General features: G+C 36.8%; 2 protein-coding genes across 3 annotated transcripts; both read right to left on the bottom strand.

The window, feature by feature from the left end:
* Positions 1 to 57: 57 nt before the first annotated feature.
* On the bottom strand, positions 58 to 5,706 carry LOC122037067 (uncharacterized protein sll0005-like). The gene is made up of 13 exons (XM_042596532.1): positions 5,277 to 5,706; positions 5,041 to 5,190; positions 4,349 to 4,525; positions 4,080 to 4,223; positions 3,679 to 3,784; positions 3,387 to 3,535; positions 3,181 to 3,306; positions 2,852 to 2,995; positions 2,680 to 2,767; positions 1,997 to 2,370; positions 1,520 to 1,843; positions 887 to 1,099; positions 58 to 453 (listed from the first exon to the last, which is right to left on the bottom strand). The coding sequence occupies exons 1-13, from the start codon at positions 5,490 to 5,492 to the stop codon at positions 322 to 324; spliced, it is 2,343 nt and encodes a 780-aa protein (XP_042452466.1). The 5' UTR covers positions 5,493 to 5,706; the 3' UTR covers positions 58 to 321.
* A 1,296-nt stretch (positions 5,707 to 7,002) lies between these two features.
* Positions 7,003 to 12,063, bottom strand: LOC122037084 (18S rRNA (guanine-N(7))-methyltransferase RID2-like). Of its 2 annotated transcripts, XM_042596559.1 has the most exons (10): positions 11,956 to 12,063; positions 10,796 to 11,016; positions 10,622 to 10,697; positions 10,188 to 10,271; positions 10,015 to 10,070; positions 8,702 to 8,758; positions 8,421 to 8,470; positions 8,189 to 8,341; positions 7,639 to 7,780; positions 7,003 to 7,293 (listed from the first exon to the last, which is right to left on the bottom strand). In XM_042596559.1, exons 2-10 carry the CDS (start codon positions 10,889 to 10,891, stop codon positions 7,129 to 7,131), a joined length of 879 nt encoding a protein of 292 aa, XP_042452493.1. In that variant the 5' UTR covers positions 10,892 to 11,016; positions 11,956 to 12,063; the 3' UTR covers positions 7,003 to 7,128. The 2 variants fall into 2 exon arrangements, with proteins under 2 accessions (XP_042452493.1, XP_042452492.1); XM_042596558.1 differs by having other exon boundaries at positions 10,796 to 12,053.
* Positions 12,064 to 15,075: the final 3,012 nt, after the last annotated feature.

The following is a 15,075-nucleotide window of genomic DNA, read 5'->3' as shown; positions in this document are numbered from 1 at the left end:
AAAATTATAATTAATTTTAATAAGTACGTTAACCGCATTTTTGAATATCCTAAATCATTCAATCATGTAAAATTATTATACATTAAGTTTTATAATTTTCAACTAATAACAAAATCTATTATCTGCCTGCCTACCTTCCCCTATTTAAAGATCTATGATCCTATTGTTTTCTTTTCTTGATTGATATGCGATACAATTTAACTGTACATTACTTGCATCTAAGGTGACGGCTTCACCTTCTGTCCCAATTTATATACACAATAAACTATAAGTGTTTTCCCGGCCGCGAGATTTTCTAATGATTTTCTAATGCATTGCTGACTACAAAAATGTTTCCCTGATTAACCGAGCTAACACACGAGAAGTTAACCTGTTCAACACTTCGGGAAGAATGTTAGCGGATATGCTCGGTAGCAAAGGAAGAAGTTCTCGGATATAGAAAATATCAAAACCCTGCAAAATTCAAAATTGTAATTAGGCAAAGCATATTTGATCTACTACCTAATTGAATTCAATCGGATAAAAATGATAAAAAATATAAGTTGAACGCATTCTTAATAAGCTCTAATAAGAAAGACTACAGCACCTGACCAGTCAATCTTGGTCCATGCTTGGAAACACAGTAGAAAAGTGAATCAAGGCATGAGTAGCTAGCGTGCGATGGAAGTAAGCAGAGTATCCGAATCTGAAACTGATTCGGAATTCCGAGCGAACACAAAATGTGCTACTCGAATCCTACCCGTTTATGTAAACAAGCATCCGAATCTACGGATACTAGTAGCAACTACACATTACTAGATATTCAAGCCTGACAAACATTTCAAGAAGTAGCCATTCCCTATCCTAAAAACCAGAATATGCAGGAAGTGTTAGGTTAATTACAAACCTGATTTGTTCTTGAAGTTCCTGATGTGAGAAACTTGCCGACTTTTTCGACATTGTTAAGTATGGCTCTGTCCTCCTCTGTGACGGTCGGCAGCAACGCTATAGGCCTTCTAGCAACCATACTAAAAACTGGGAAGGCTGAATTCCCAATTCCTAGAGTTGCAGCGAGCTGGACCAACTGCTCTCGAGAGAGTGCATCAATTGCTTTAACTACCTGCACAAGATCCATAAAGAAGCTTAAATCTAAAGCTTTATCCAGCTTTGAATCAAGAATATCGACATGTTCAAAATGCTCAATAGATTGAAAAGTTAAATCTATTAGAGTGGAAGACATAAGGTGTAGCGGGAGACCAAAGAAAATTTATCTAGTTAATTTGAACATTACCAGTGATATAACATTGCATAGAGTTCAATGAATATGAAAGATTCATATAACATATAGCCGAACGACAAATAACAGTTACGACAATCATGGCAGAAGGATTGATGATCACATGAATGTTGAAACACAAACCTCATCGTCGTTGAAGAGTATTTATTATTCAAGAAATCTTAGAAGTCAACATTAGCAAGGAGCAATTGTCTAAAATAATACTGCTGGATACAATCAAAAAGTTATTTCAGTAAAGTTCACCTCATCTAGAATGAATTCTCTGAAGAAATTGCCTTTGTCAGATAGCAAAAATATGAGAGCTGCCCTTGTTTTGACAGGCTGAGCAGGTTGAGGCACTGCTGTTGGAAATATTGGCACAAGAAAACCCGATTGACTCTGCAAAGAACCAAGGCCTGCCATATTTCCATTTAGGTTCTCACCACCACCACTTTTTGCAGCAGTAATGAAATTCTCAAAGGCTTGCATGACGTCGATGAACCTCTCGGCGTCAAAGACTCCGTGTTTACCATATACCATATATCGCAGTGCTGCCTTTAGCCTTGGTGAATCGTCTGTTAAAAGTCTCTGTTTCAAGAAAAATGAAAAACAAAACTAAGAAAGCTGGAACTCTCCACAATTGTGGTTAACAGAAGCACAACAAATCAGTACAAATCCAAATCATCATCAAATTTCATCATATACAATGTAATGTTGAAATGGATAGATATGATTATATACCTGAGCTAGATATGGATATGCTTCATCTACAATTGCAAATTCAGGATTTCCAACCAGGGCAATCCCTTCTAGTACTCCAATTGCTCTGATAATTAAAGCAAAGTACGGTGGTATTCTGAAAGGATAATCAAAAGTGATTTGAGCCAGATCCGAAGCCAGTTCTTGAAAATTAATGTTTTTTGCACCACCTCCTCCAAGGGCTTGATCGAAAACTTTGGAAAGCACAGGCAGAATCGGGTCCAAATTGACCCCCTCAGGAATGAAATCAAGCTTTACAAAATCTTTCACAATTTCATCATAGTCGCGATGGATCAGATGAGCTATTGCTTCAATTATACCATACTTCTGGTCATCAGTCAATCTTGTTACAAGACCTGATAGACAAAACTCAATGCATCAAAATTTTCCAATTAAGGTAATGGATCAAAAAAGCCTGAAGTGATAATGCAATCTATAAATGAAAACTTTAAACCAAAAAGATTGTTCTGGTCAATATCACAACTCTTAGTCCATCTGTATATGTACCTAGCAATTTGTATAGATTCTTCATTAAACGTATTATTCCACCTCTACATCGATTAAGTTGAGCATACGACTATATTGATTATGTTTGTCAAAAAAAAATTATGATAGGAATGATATGAGCATGTCTAGAAAACTTCAAATCTACAATGGACAATTACCAAAGTCAAGTATAGCCAACTTCCCATCTGGTGTCCGAATCATATTCCCAGGATGAGGATCAGCATGAAAAAAGCCAGTATCAAGCAGCTGCCAATCAAAATAGTTCATCGATTATGTATAATCTATTGTGTCGTCTATTATCTTAAACCGTCATACCAACCATAGACTGACCTGCTTTAGGTAGCATATAACTCCAACATTAACCAATTCTCCAACATCACTTTCAGTACTTTGAGATAGTTTTTCTCCTTCAATCCATTGGGTAGTAAGTACCCTTCTCGATGTGTATTTATGGAAAGTATTTGGTATGACTACCTGAAAAACTAAAAGCATTAAGGTTAACTATCAAGTAATTAGTTGGCAACTGGTAAAATATAAGAATACATTGTTTAATATTAAAAGGAATTAGAAAGCATTGCTTCTGTAAGAAGGAAATTAAGAATGAGCATTTCGTGGACATAGAAATTGCTTAGTTCCAGACTTAATTAAATGCAACATACCTGAGGAAGATCTTCTCTCATCAATTCAGCAAAGCGAGTACCGTTTTCTCCTTCATTTACATAATCAAGTTCTTCAAAAAAACGAGCAGCCCATTCATCAACCAAGCCAACAACATCAAGGGATACCTGAAAGTCATAAGAAAAGACAAATTACAGTGGGTTTTTCCATGTTTAAGATGCAGGAACACAAATGACTAACTGTTTACTTGTGGGAATCTTCGCAAAAACAATCCCAATTTGCGTATAATGAAGAGATCTATAGTTACAGTCTCCAAAACAAAAGGCCGTTGCACTTTAACAGCCACCAGATCTCCAGTTTCTTTCAAACGGCCCTTGTATACTTGCCCCAATGATGCTGCATTAATACCATTACCACATGATAGTTCAATAACATATTATGTATGCTGCTGAAAGGAAACTATGCACATAAAAGTAAAAGATATGTTGCTTCAACAATTAATCTCTAGAAATACAGATGATTTATACAGATGATATTACCAGCGGCAATGGGGGATGAAGTCAGTTCAGAGTACATGTTATACCAAGGTTGCCCAAGTTCTTCTTCGATAAGTGCCATTGCCGCATCATCAGGAAATGAAGGAACCTGAAGTATCAAAAAGGGGCATTGCTTTTAGAAATCTATGTACAAAAAAACAGAGATATCATAATCAATATATAAGTGTCTACAAATATTGGATATGGTTTCAGAAAACAACAATGTATATAAGGTAATTATTGAAACTTGAAAAGAATAATAAAAAATAAAATGTCATTGATTTGAGACCTAAATGTGTAACTTTTCTATCATCTAAGGGTATATATACTATTTTATAACTCAAGAAGCACAGCTTGTTGATGTTCTGGTCCATGATTATGAATGCCACAACGAAATGCATTACCTTATCACATAGCTTTTGCAGTTCAATCATTGCAGCAGGAGATAATATATCTGGTCGAATACTCAAAGCTTGCCCAAGTTTTATATAAGCTGGCCCCAAAGATGTCACTATTTCTCTTAATTCAATTGCTCGTGCAACCTCATTCTGAAATGTTGCAAAAACAAATTGTTGAATCAGAAAGCAATGCCTTCTCTGCAAGTGCTGAAAATGAAAACATCCACCGAAGCAGTTGAATGATAAATTTGTTTTTTTTTTCCCTATGGCTTTACCTCTTTGATTTTCTTGTTAATCAAATCTGAAGCAATGTGAGAAAGAAAACCACCAGCCACAGATAGAAGCTGCACGATGCGTGTTGCAACAGCTCTTGGCCTCTTGCCCCAGTAGGATGATATAATGTCTGGATCATACACTAGTGGCAATGCTTCTCCACTGGTTACATCTGGTACCTAAACACATAAACAACTGCTGTCAAATAATTGAACCGCCATTTCAGCATCTTAAAGAATATATAGTTTGATCCTTCTGAAAATAAAATGCACATGATCATTTGACTAAGATAGAGGGAAGTGACAACGAAAGGGTCATTTATTAAGAATGAAATTGAATACCCTTGGAGATTACATGACTTGGAAAGGTATTTGTATTTCTTTATCCATGAAAAACTATAATCAGAAGCATAAGAAGATAATTTCATGAAGGCAAATTAAGACGAAATTGTACACCATAAATCACTTCTGTCATAACATACATTAGCTTTTTCTGTTGCTCCAAGGTTTCAATAAATCTCACAGATTGATCTATACGGTGTCATCAAGATGTGTTTATCCCAATTATTTTGCGTTGCTACATGAATGTTATCCGTCCATTGATCACTAAGCAAGTCTACATCAGCATCACTTATATGCTTCAAAATATGATTGAATTAATGCAAAACTCAAACTGTTGGCTACAGAAAACGCACCTCAACTAATCGAAGGCGGATGCTCTCATCGGCGAACTGAACATCGGTGAGGTTTTGACCTCGGAGCCCTCGCATCAGCGAGGCCAGCTGCTCGTCCTCTTCCATTTGCTTCCGCACCTTTTTGATCTCCTCCGATACGTTACCGAACCTCTACCAATTTCCCACCAAAACTCCACAATAAATAATCAATCTCAGCTTTGCAAAATTAATAAAATAAATAAAATAAAATGTCTTACATTCGACGCAGCCCCATTGACTGAACCGGAGACTGAACTCGAAGGAGTAGAAGACGAAACGGAAGATTTAGTGGCCACGGCGAAGACTCTGATACTGGAAAACCTAGATCTGAGATGAACTGATCGATTCCGGCGGGCCCTCCGATGCGTGTAGGCCGCTGCCGCCGACGGCGGGCTGTGGAAGATGCCGCAACTGGAGAGCCGAGCCACTTCCATGTGAGAAATCCAAGCTCTCTCTCTCTCTCTCGACTCGTGTAGAGAAGAGAGACGACAACGGCGCAGTAACACAATGGAATGGCGTAAGCGCCGAGGATCACTGGCTTTTCTGGTGGGAATCTCCGGAGGATAATACAGCCACGATGATCCAACGGTCCACAGGAAAAGAATCAGCTGTAAGATTCGTTCTAGCACATCTCTTACAGCATCGACCTTGTCCACATGTTTTTCGTGGCTTCTCGATTTCTATTTTGTTTTTATCATTTTCCCCCTTTTTTTCTATTTTATGGGCGCGAAGCGAACGAGAAAGACCGGAAAGAGTAACGGGTGCCACGTGGCAGCGTTTAACCCACGGAATCACCTTTGACGACGGGAGTAGACCACGTGGGCCTTCGTTGTTCAAGCCAAGCCGATAAAATTTGATTATAAATAAAAATAAAAAATAATATATATATATATACATTCAAAAAAGGAAAAAATGTATAATTACACGGAGGAAAATACAACACTTAATTAGGGTTGATCCGGTGGTAAAGATCGGGGGTCCACATGGGAAGGGGTCAATGACACGGGAGAGTCAAAGTCCTGACTGAGCAGGGAAAGTCACCTGCCCGACCGGCCGGAGTAAATCCCAGGCCAGCACGAAGATAGCTCGACCTCGGGTCGAGCTTCCTACGCTCGCGAGTTCCCTTATAGAGGAACCATTGTGCCGAGCGACGATCCGCTCAGCCGAAACGCAGATCAACCAGCTCGTACTCTCGTCCGAGTATGCGACCGAGCGACCTTCTCGCCCGGTCCGATGCGCATACACACTCGAGCGCCCTGGAGGCCGAGCGGCCATCCCGTCCGGCCCAGTAAGAGACAAAAAACTTAAAAGAGGACAAAAAGGACAGCTAGTGATATCATTCTCGAGACACCGGCCGCCGACAAACAGCATGGTCGGCCGCCAGGCCGTACCGAGGATCGTACGGTGGAAGTTTCCACTGTCGTGGCATAGATATGCTCGGACAGTTACAATATGACGTCAGACATGCTTTTCTGACACAACCATTCTAAGGTATGCTTTGAAGAGCGTGCACGCCTCGAGAAGCGTTCACACGCCTCTCCGGGATCCTATAAAAGGACCTCCAGACTTCGACGGAAGTATGCTTTTCTCATCTACTATAACCACAGTCTCATTATTTTGCCTCTGCTTCATCTCGCCGTTGCCTGACTTGAGCGTCGGAGGGTCGTCGCCGGAAACCCCTTCTCGGCCCGACTTTGTTGCAAGTTCACCGAAGGTCCACGTCACTACGAAGATCACCCGAAGACAGTAGAAAGAATCACGTCCCCAGTTTTCATCGACTCAACGCTCGGACAGGATCAAGGGTAAACAAAAGTTAGATTAACTCGAAGCAACTATTGAATTTAAAATTTTAATACGATTATTTCAGTATTTCAAATTTTTTAAAAAAAAATAATTCAATTTTTATCCAAATTAATTAGTATTTTATTAATTTGATTTATTTAATTTTTATAAAAAAAATCGATAAAAATTCGATTTATTAAATTTGGATTAATTACAATAACACTGTCCCAAAAAAAATTATACGGTTTCTCATGATCCGAAGCTTTGTGAATCTCGATCCAAGAACGGTCAGAATCGATCCTTGCGCTTTCGACCAGTGTGTTTGGTATCAGGAGGGACACTGTATCCTTTTTTCCTCATCTGTTCTTTCTTCTTTAAGATCCATTCTCTACCTTTCCCTTTCTTCTTTACCTTCAACTTCTTCCTCGGTCGGTTTCGATCGTATACATCAACCTGCATCCAACACCAAATGGCCATTGAGGTAGTTCCATACAATCATGCACTTGAAACACTGGATCTAGGACAATTTACTGCTATTTCTACTGTAAAAATTGAGTAAATGTGCCACTGGATCCCAAACTTACACACACTCCAAACTCTGAATAACTCAACTGTAAAGGAACAGTTGTGAGTTCTCACCAAACTCCCAAGCGTCACTAGACTCACTTGAATCAAGAAAGAACCAATGGAAAAAGTACAAGGGAAATCGGTAGCATTGCTAAACATTTTACTGCCTAATGTTTACTAAATGATATGAGAATCAATCTAAAAAAAGTATGTTAGTCCATGAATTCTTACTGTTTGGTTGTCATCAGTGTCGGCATCGCTTTCCTTATCTTCACTGCACACCTCACCATTTTCGCCTTTCCCCTTCGGCTGGTAAGTTTGAGCTGAGGGCGGACCACAAGTAAGAACCAGATATTCTTTCCGTGCTTTTGAGCTGTAATTGATAGTTGATATTCATAGGAATTGAATATTTCATCACAAAGGCTAGAGAACTATATATAAAAGGCATTCCTCTTTAGTTCTGATGAATGTTTCGTTCCCCAAAAGTGCACACTGATCAAATTATTTCGTCGATTGAATTTTACTTAGCGGTTTACAAGCCCATTGCTAATGCTTTGATAGAAAAATCAAGATCAAGCCTTTTATTTTTTCCTCCAAGTCAATGATTATTCCACATTTTTTTCTTCAAGAAGGAACTATAAATATTTGGTGAAAACTGATATCTGTTCTATGTAAAACATAATATGGCATCTAAACTATCAGGAGTTATCAGTGTTGAGGGAGGATGTCATAGGGAAAAATATGCCAAAAGTTTTAAATAATTGAGAATTTAATTACGTACCTATGCGGCCAATCAACAACAATGCCACCGGAAAAACCCGCTCGCATGGCATAAGTCGAGATCATCTCATTTTGATCCCTGTTTTCTGCATAAAGTTGTAATACAGCTCTCGCCCCTCTAGCCAAACATCGGTATAGTGAGCCAAAGAATGCCCTAAAAGGCACAGTGGAATGAGTTGAGAATAGATGAGAAACTGACTAGAATGAAGTGTGGTGTGTAATCAATTGCTTACTTTAGCCTCGTTCTTGGCTCATGTGAGGACTTGTCAGCATAGCATAACCACTGAATTTACACACAAATATGGTAAGTTTCACTAATATCAATCCAATTTAACTGTTTTGAGAACAACAACAGAACAATAAAATGGAAAACAAATAAATAGAGAGCCAAGTTGAATTTTGTAGCTCTCATAATATTGAAGGATTAGCAGTTGAATGAAGTTGATTTTAAAGCCACTCCCAATACTTCAAGAAGGGCAAACTTCAAGAAAAGCTTGTTCAGCAAAATACACACCTGGACTGCTGAAATACTGATCGCACCGTCAACAACCCCTGGCCGTAAGCCTAAGCCCTGCAATCAGCCTTTTAGTTAAAATAGCTTAACTAAGATAAATTCAAAGAAACAATTGAGCAAACTTTCAAGTCCATAAGTCAGCACTTCAAGGAAAAATACCATAGGATATCAGACTGAAAATAACATAGGGCATCAAACAAAAACCTCAAACCATCAGTTACTAACACTAGACAACCTAAATTCAGAATAATGATAAAATATGAAATCTACAAGTTGAAGGATTAAGTCCACATTGGTGGGCTTAAATCTCCATAATATGAGCTTACACTTGATTAACACACATACAAAACCAATTGTCATTAAGAAAACTAAACCCCAATTAAGTAATCTAATGCTTAATGCATGAAGGGGGATTTAGATTATTGGATGTGAATTCAATGTGTAGATCCGTTAATCCGGTTCATTAACATTAATGGGTTGTTATGATGAATGGACTTTAAGGTGGATGGTCCCTGCATGGTGGACTTGGTAAATAAGGAAGAAGCTTCCTTTGATTTGGGCATCTTGAATCAAGAGGTTTTGGCAGCTTCTTCCTCCTTGGACTCTTCCCCATTGACAGTTTGACACTAAGCTTTGGTTGCCACCCAGTCATGTAGAAGATCATTCTGCGCTTGCAGGAACTCCGACAACAAGTATGAAATAATGGCCCTTGCAATGGATTCAGGTTAGCCTTCGCTTGCCATTGTATTTGGATTTCAGTTTTCTTATTCATTGATGATAGCTTTCAAAAGTTTCAAAGAAAATCGTCCTTACAAATATGAAAAATCGGCTGAACATGAGTAGATTAGTGGTTAAGAGGATCTCAACAAATAAAGTGAAATTAAAATACATGTCCTTGTTCAATTAACCATAATATTAGCCATTAATGCGTATTTTATTTGGGGATCAAATGAAGTTAACAGATACACCATAAGTTTAACCAAGTAATATTGTGAGATGCAGCAACTGTTTCACAACCAAGCCCATGCTCTGCAAGAGATTCTATATTCTCAAAACCAAGAGTCCCAAATGACATGATCATTTCTACAAAAGGTCATATGCTGACTCCGGACGCCCTCACATGGCTGGTCCAACAGCTAGAGAGGTATATCAGGAAACTGAGCGGGCCACCACATGGGAGACCATTTCCTCCGGCTTCGCCGACCCTTGCCTATTTCTACAATCTACCATGCGGTGACCCATTCGTCTATGCCCTTGGGGCCCAAAATGACATGATCATGAATCTAGGAAGGATAGAGAAACTGAGTATTCACCTGACCCATATCTGCAAGCAAAAGATCACCCTCTGCTTCACCCTCTAATGCAACATCTGAAGATAACCACCATTTACACAATATAAATAATGAAAAGATGAACAACCTCTAGGACTTAAATGGATTTAGGTATATAAGCAAGCTTAATGTAAACAAGCAACAAAACAACTCACCCAACATTGAACTTGAAATATCATAGCCAAGCCAATGATGCCCATTTTTAGATAGAGTATCACCACTAAGCCCAGATCCACAGCCTAAGTTATAGAATAAGTAAAAGGGCAAGGAGAAGAATCAAGAAAAGTATGTGAGTATACATTGAACAGACGATATAGAAGTGTGAGCTTTTACCAACATTAAGGGTTACAAATCATAGATTTATATCAGAAAAATGACAATGGAGAATTTTTGGCATTGCAATTCTCAAAACACAGTAAAATCAAGCTAAAACTAGCAAATCCCAATTAATTTTAACCAAACTCAATCAGGAAAAAAAAAGAAAATATATGGTAAAAGTTACTACAACCAAAAAGAACTCATCAAATTAATAAATCATCCCATCAAATACAGTAAGGAAAATGCATTGTTGAAGTAAACCCAAACTTACCAATGTCTAGCAGAAGCCTGGGTATGCCATCATTTGGTAAGGCAAGTAGTTCAAGTGCTCGCTCAGATATCTTTGCCTAAAACAGTAACAATGGACCCAAAGAACCAAAAATCTTAACATCTAAAATCAAAGAAAAGAAATAAGCAAGGAAAGAGGTGAAGAAACAGAACATACTTGGATTTCAATGATGCGAGACGAAGTCGTATACTTGCGTGCCTCCACCTCATTGTAGAATATCTCTGGCGGAGCTTGGAGCTCTGGACGTGGCATAGCTTCTCTTGCACACTGTGACACCAACCACTAAACAGAGTTGTGCTGGCCAATATATGAACTATCAGCTATCTCCAATGCCTGAGCTATCAGCTATATCCAGATAACATAATGCACATTTTTCACTGCAAAACTCATAATTCCATTTATAACCTTCTAAATATTTAAATTTTTCACACAATCCTGATCATAATCAGTCAAATAAAACTAAATTACTGCTAATTAGGATAAAAAATAGTCTAAATTGTAAAATAATATATCCTATTTTTCATTAATTATAAAATTTCTAAACATTAACAAAACTAAGTTATGTCATTAGATAAGAACATTTATATAACAATTATACAATATAAAGTTGTCTAGCACAGTAGCATAAATACAAAAAATAAAAATAAAAGAGCATAAATACCACTATCTGAAAAAGCTTCATTCGATATAAAGGAAGGATACTTTTATTCTTGACATTTCCTAGTGTACAATCCAACTTAATGGCACCATAACAGAGAAACACGCCATCAAAAGGCATCAGCTATCTCCAAGCAACTCAAAAAGAAAGCGAAACAACAATTCTCCTTAATAGCCTATCTACGCCTATGATTTTGAAAACCATAAAATAAGGAAGATATGGACACAAATGTGCAGTGACACAGATATAGTTGTATGAAGTTCTCTAGATTAAAAAGTTTAAAATTTATCTTCGATTCCAACACTTTTCTTAGGGTGTACCTGACTGGCTAAAGAAACCCAGGCACAATCTATAAAGAGGATACCCTAATAAATGGGCACCCAAAATTCATATTCAAGTAAAGACAGACATCAAGTAACAAAAAAATGATAACACGAATACAATTAATAACACAAACACAATGTTGACAACAAGATAAAAACTATCACAAACAAGCATGCAGGATTAGACAAACCTAAATCATGTTGTCAACTACAAAGCTAAAATAAAAAATAAAATTTTTACTAAAAAAAAATGTAATACCTTTCTGTAGCTGATAGAACTAAAAAGAAAAAAGAAAAGTCGCGAAGTCGACGAGAGACAAATAGGGCGTGAGTACCGGAAACTAAGAGACTGGCCGGAGCGCCGCGTGAGAGCTGCAAGCTCGAGTGGGGCGGTAGCGGAGAAGTAGACTTTCATTCGGGAATTCGACAGGGAAAAGGATACTTAAAACCTAAACCGGTTCAGACAAAAATTTAAAGGATACTTTTTTATTTTTATTATCCAAAAAAATGCATTTTAATTTATAAAAATATCGAAATAGTATGCTCTTTCTATTTTCCATTTTTTTAAAAAAAATCTTTATTCTATAACTATTATATAAATTTTAATCAAAATTATTTTTATTTAATCAAAATTATTATTTAATGCTATTATAAAGCAATAACTTTATTTTAAAAAAAATACAATACGGTGGCAAAAGATGAATACATCGTCCCAGCGCTTCCGCCAATCCATCCTAGGATCAATACGGAGGAGATAAATCGCGAGCGACTACTAACCTTTAGAATAGTGACTAACACATAAGGGAAGCATGATTCGAACCCTAGACCTCATGATGACAACACCTCATGCGTTAGCTACTAGACCGTCCTGAGGGGACCAACAAATTTACGACATGTAATAATGGATGAGTGTTAACCTTCATCAACTCATAAATTCACATGTCACACACTTATTATATTAATACTTTCATTGTCTCACATTTATTTTTAACATTAACACAAATTATTATGTAGACCATGTACCATATATATATTATATTAATATATTATTTTTTATATTCATTTTAATATTAATACTCATTATTTATTTATTGTTTGCTGCACATTCATTCATTTTTATTCTTATTTTACATTAAATAAATATTATTTCAATTTTATTTACTCAATTTAATTGACCATATGGATTATTTGTGGGCATATTGATTGAACGTGGATTAGATTAATAATTTTTTAGATATGGATAATTGGTGAATATGGACTATATAAATTATTTGGTGGATATGAATTATTTGGATAATTTGGTGGATATGAAAAATATAGATAATTTGATGAAATTTATAAATTTTGGAAAGAAGTATTTTCTAAAAAAATTATCTTTCTCATGGAAAATAGTAGAAAGAAGGTTTTTAGATAGATGTAGGTATTTGTACGATTAAAATAAGTTGTGTAAGATGATGAAAATTTATAAATGAAAATTTATTTATTTTAATTAAAATAGTTGTTAACCAGTCTTATGTGAATTTACTAGCCATTGTGTGGATCTACTAGCTATTTAATTTTTTTTATTTTAACCTCGTTAAAAATACACCACTAATTTAATTTTATTTGTTGGTTTTTAATTTTTAATTTTAAAATTAAATTTTATTTGTTGATTTTTAATTTGTAATTTTAAAAAATTTATTTTTTTGTACGCACCAGAGAATTTTGCTTTGTTTTTGTTTTTGTTTTTAATTTTTTTTTGTTTTTTTTTTTGACAAGTTGGAATTAACATGTGACTCATATTGTTTAACACTAATAACATGGAAGCCTTCAACTCTATTTAAAATTATTATAACGAATAGTAATTTGTTTCCAAAACTACTATAATATATAATAATTTTAATCAAATTTATTATTAATAATCTTGGTTAAATTATTCTATTAAATAAAGTTACTATATATACAGCAATTATCAAACAAATAATTATTTATTATTATAATTTTAATTAAATCTATTATAATAGTATTAAAATAATAATACTTGCGGGTTGAAAAAAAGGAAGTGACACAATAAAGAGTATGGCATATGAAAACGAGCTCCCTTTCGTCTATAATTATTTTTATTTATTAATGCAGATATCACTTCTTACCATCCAATTAATTATAGAGCTAAACGATTTGGTTCATAAATTTTTTTCATCAATTATCCTTATAATAAATCCTGACAGATGACCAATGCTATAAAATTTTCCGAAAACAATTTTGTCGATGATTTAATTCTATAGCATATCTGTCAGGATTTGGTTCATAATAAAAAAAATGCTATAAACGATTTTTTTTATAGCATTCGGACAAGACCAATGCTATAATAAATCCTGACAGATTTGGTTCATAATTCAGATATTCATGATTTAATTCTTAATTATAATATTTTTTATATTTTAAATAATGAGGGTGATCTGGTCCGAAAATCGATAAGATAGATATTGAAGATGTGGTGCTCCCACTTATCTCCTGTAAACTTCACTTCGACCTGCAACACAACCGACATCAATGCCGAGTCAAGGAAGGGGTATCTGACGATGACCTTCCGACGCTCAAGTCAATCTCCGACGAAAAAGAAGCAAAGAGCGGAGCAACAAGAAGACTATAACGCTACAATAAATATCGCATATCTCCGCCGATACTTGGACCCCCTTTATTAGGGGTGTAAATGAGCCAAGCCACTCGTGAGCTATTCGAAGCTCGATTCGATAAAAGTTCGTTTGAGCTCGTTTAATGAGGTTTATATAAAGCTTCGGAAGCGCGTGCACGCTTTTTAAAGCGAGCACGCATCTTAAAGCTTTTCCTAAAAAGACTCGTCAGTAAAGTGTCTCTGACATAGTACCTTAACAGACCGAGCATATCTCTGAAGTGACAGTGGATGCTTCCGTCGTACAATCATCTATCTTACCATGCCGACTGTCAGCGACACTAGCTCCCAAAAGGATGTCGAAAGATAGCCTGCTGTGTTTGTTGTTTGGCCGAGCGGAATAGTCGCTCGGTCGGAATTCCACTGTCCACGCGTTGTCCGTTGTCAGGCCGAGCGGAATAGCCGCTCGGCCGGAAGTCCACTGTCCGCATGCTCTGTTGTTGGACCGAGCGGGGATAGCCGCTCGGTTGGAAGCCCACTGTCCACGTGCTGTCTGATGTCGGGCCGAGAGGGATAGCCGCTCGGCCGGAAGTCCACTATCCACATGCTCTGTTGCTAGGCTGAGCGGGATAGTCGCTCGGTCGAAAGTCCACTATCTGTGTGTTTGGCTGATGTCGTGTCTGCTGGTAGGTCGAGCGGAGGAGCCACTCGACTCGGTTTATGCATACTGTTCCCTTTATCATCCTCTTATTTAAGCATCGAGTGTTTGATTGCTCCCCGGGTCGAAGACGACGGGTTGGAGCCTAATCCTCGATCGGAGCATGATTCGCTCGACCGGATGATG

Source organism: Zingiber officinale, unplaced genomic scaffold, assembly GCF_018446385.1.
Source record: "Zingiber officinale cultivar Zhangliang unplaced genomic scaffold, Zo_v1.1 ctg232, whole genome shotgun sequence".
NCBI classification, from domain to species: domain Eukaryota; kingdom Viridiplantae; phylum Streptophyta; class Magnoliopsida; order Zingiberales; family Zingiberaceae; genus Zingiber; species Zingiber officinale.
The sequence above is the reverse complement of the archived record's forward strand: the minus strand, read 5'-3'. Positions and strand labels throughout refer to the sequence as shown.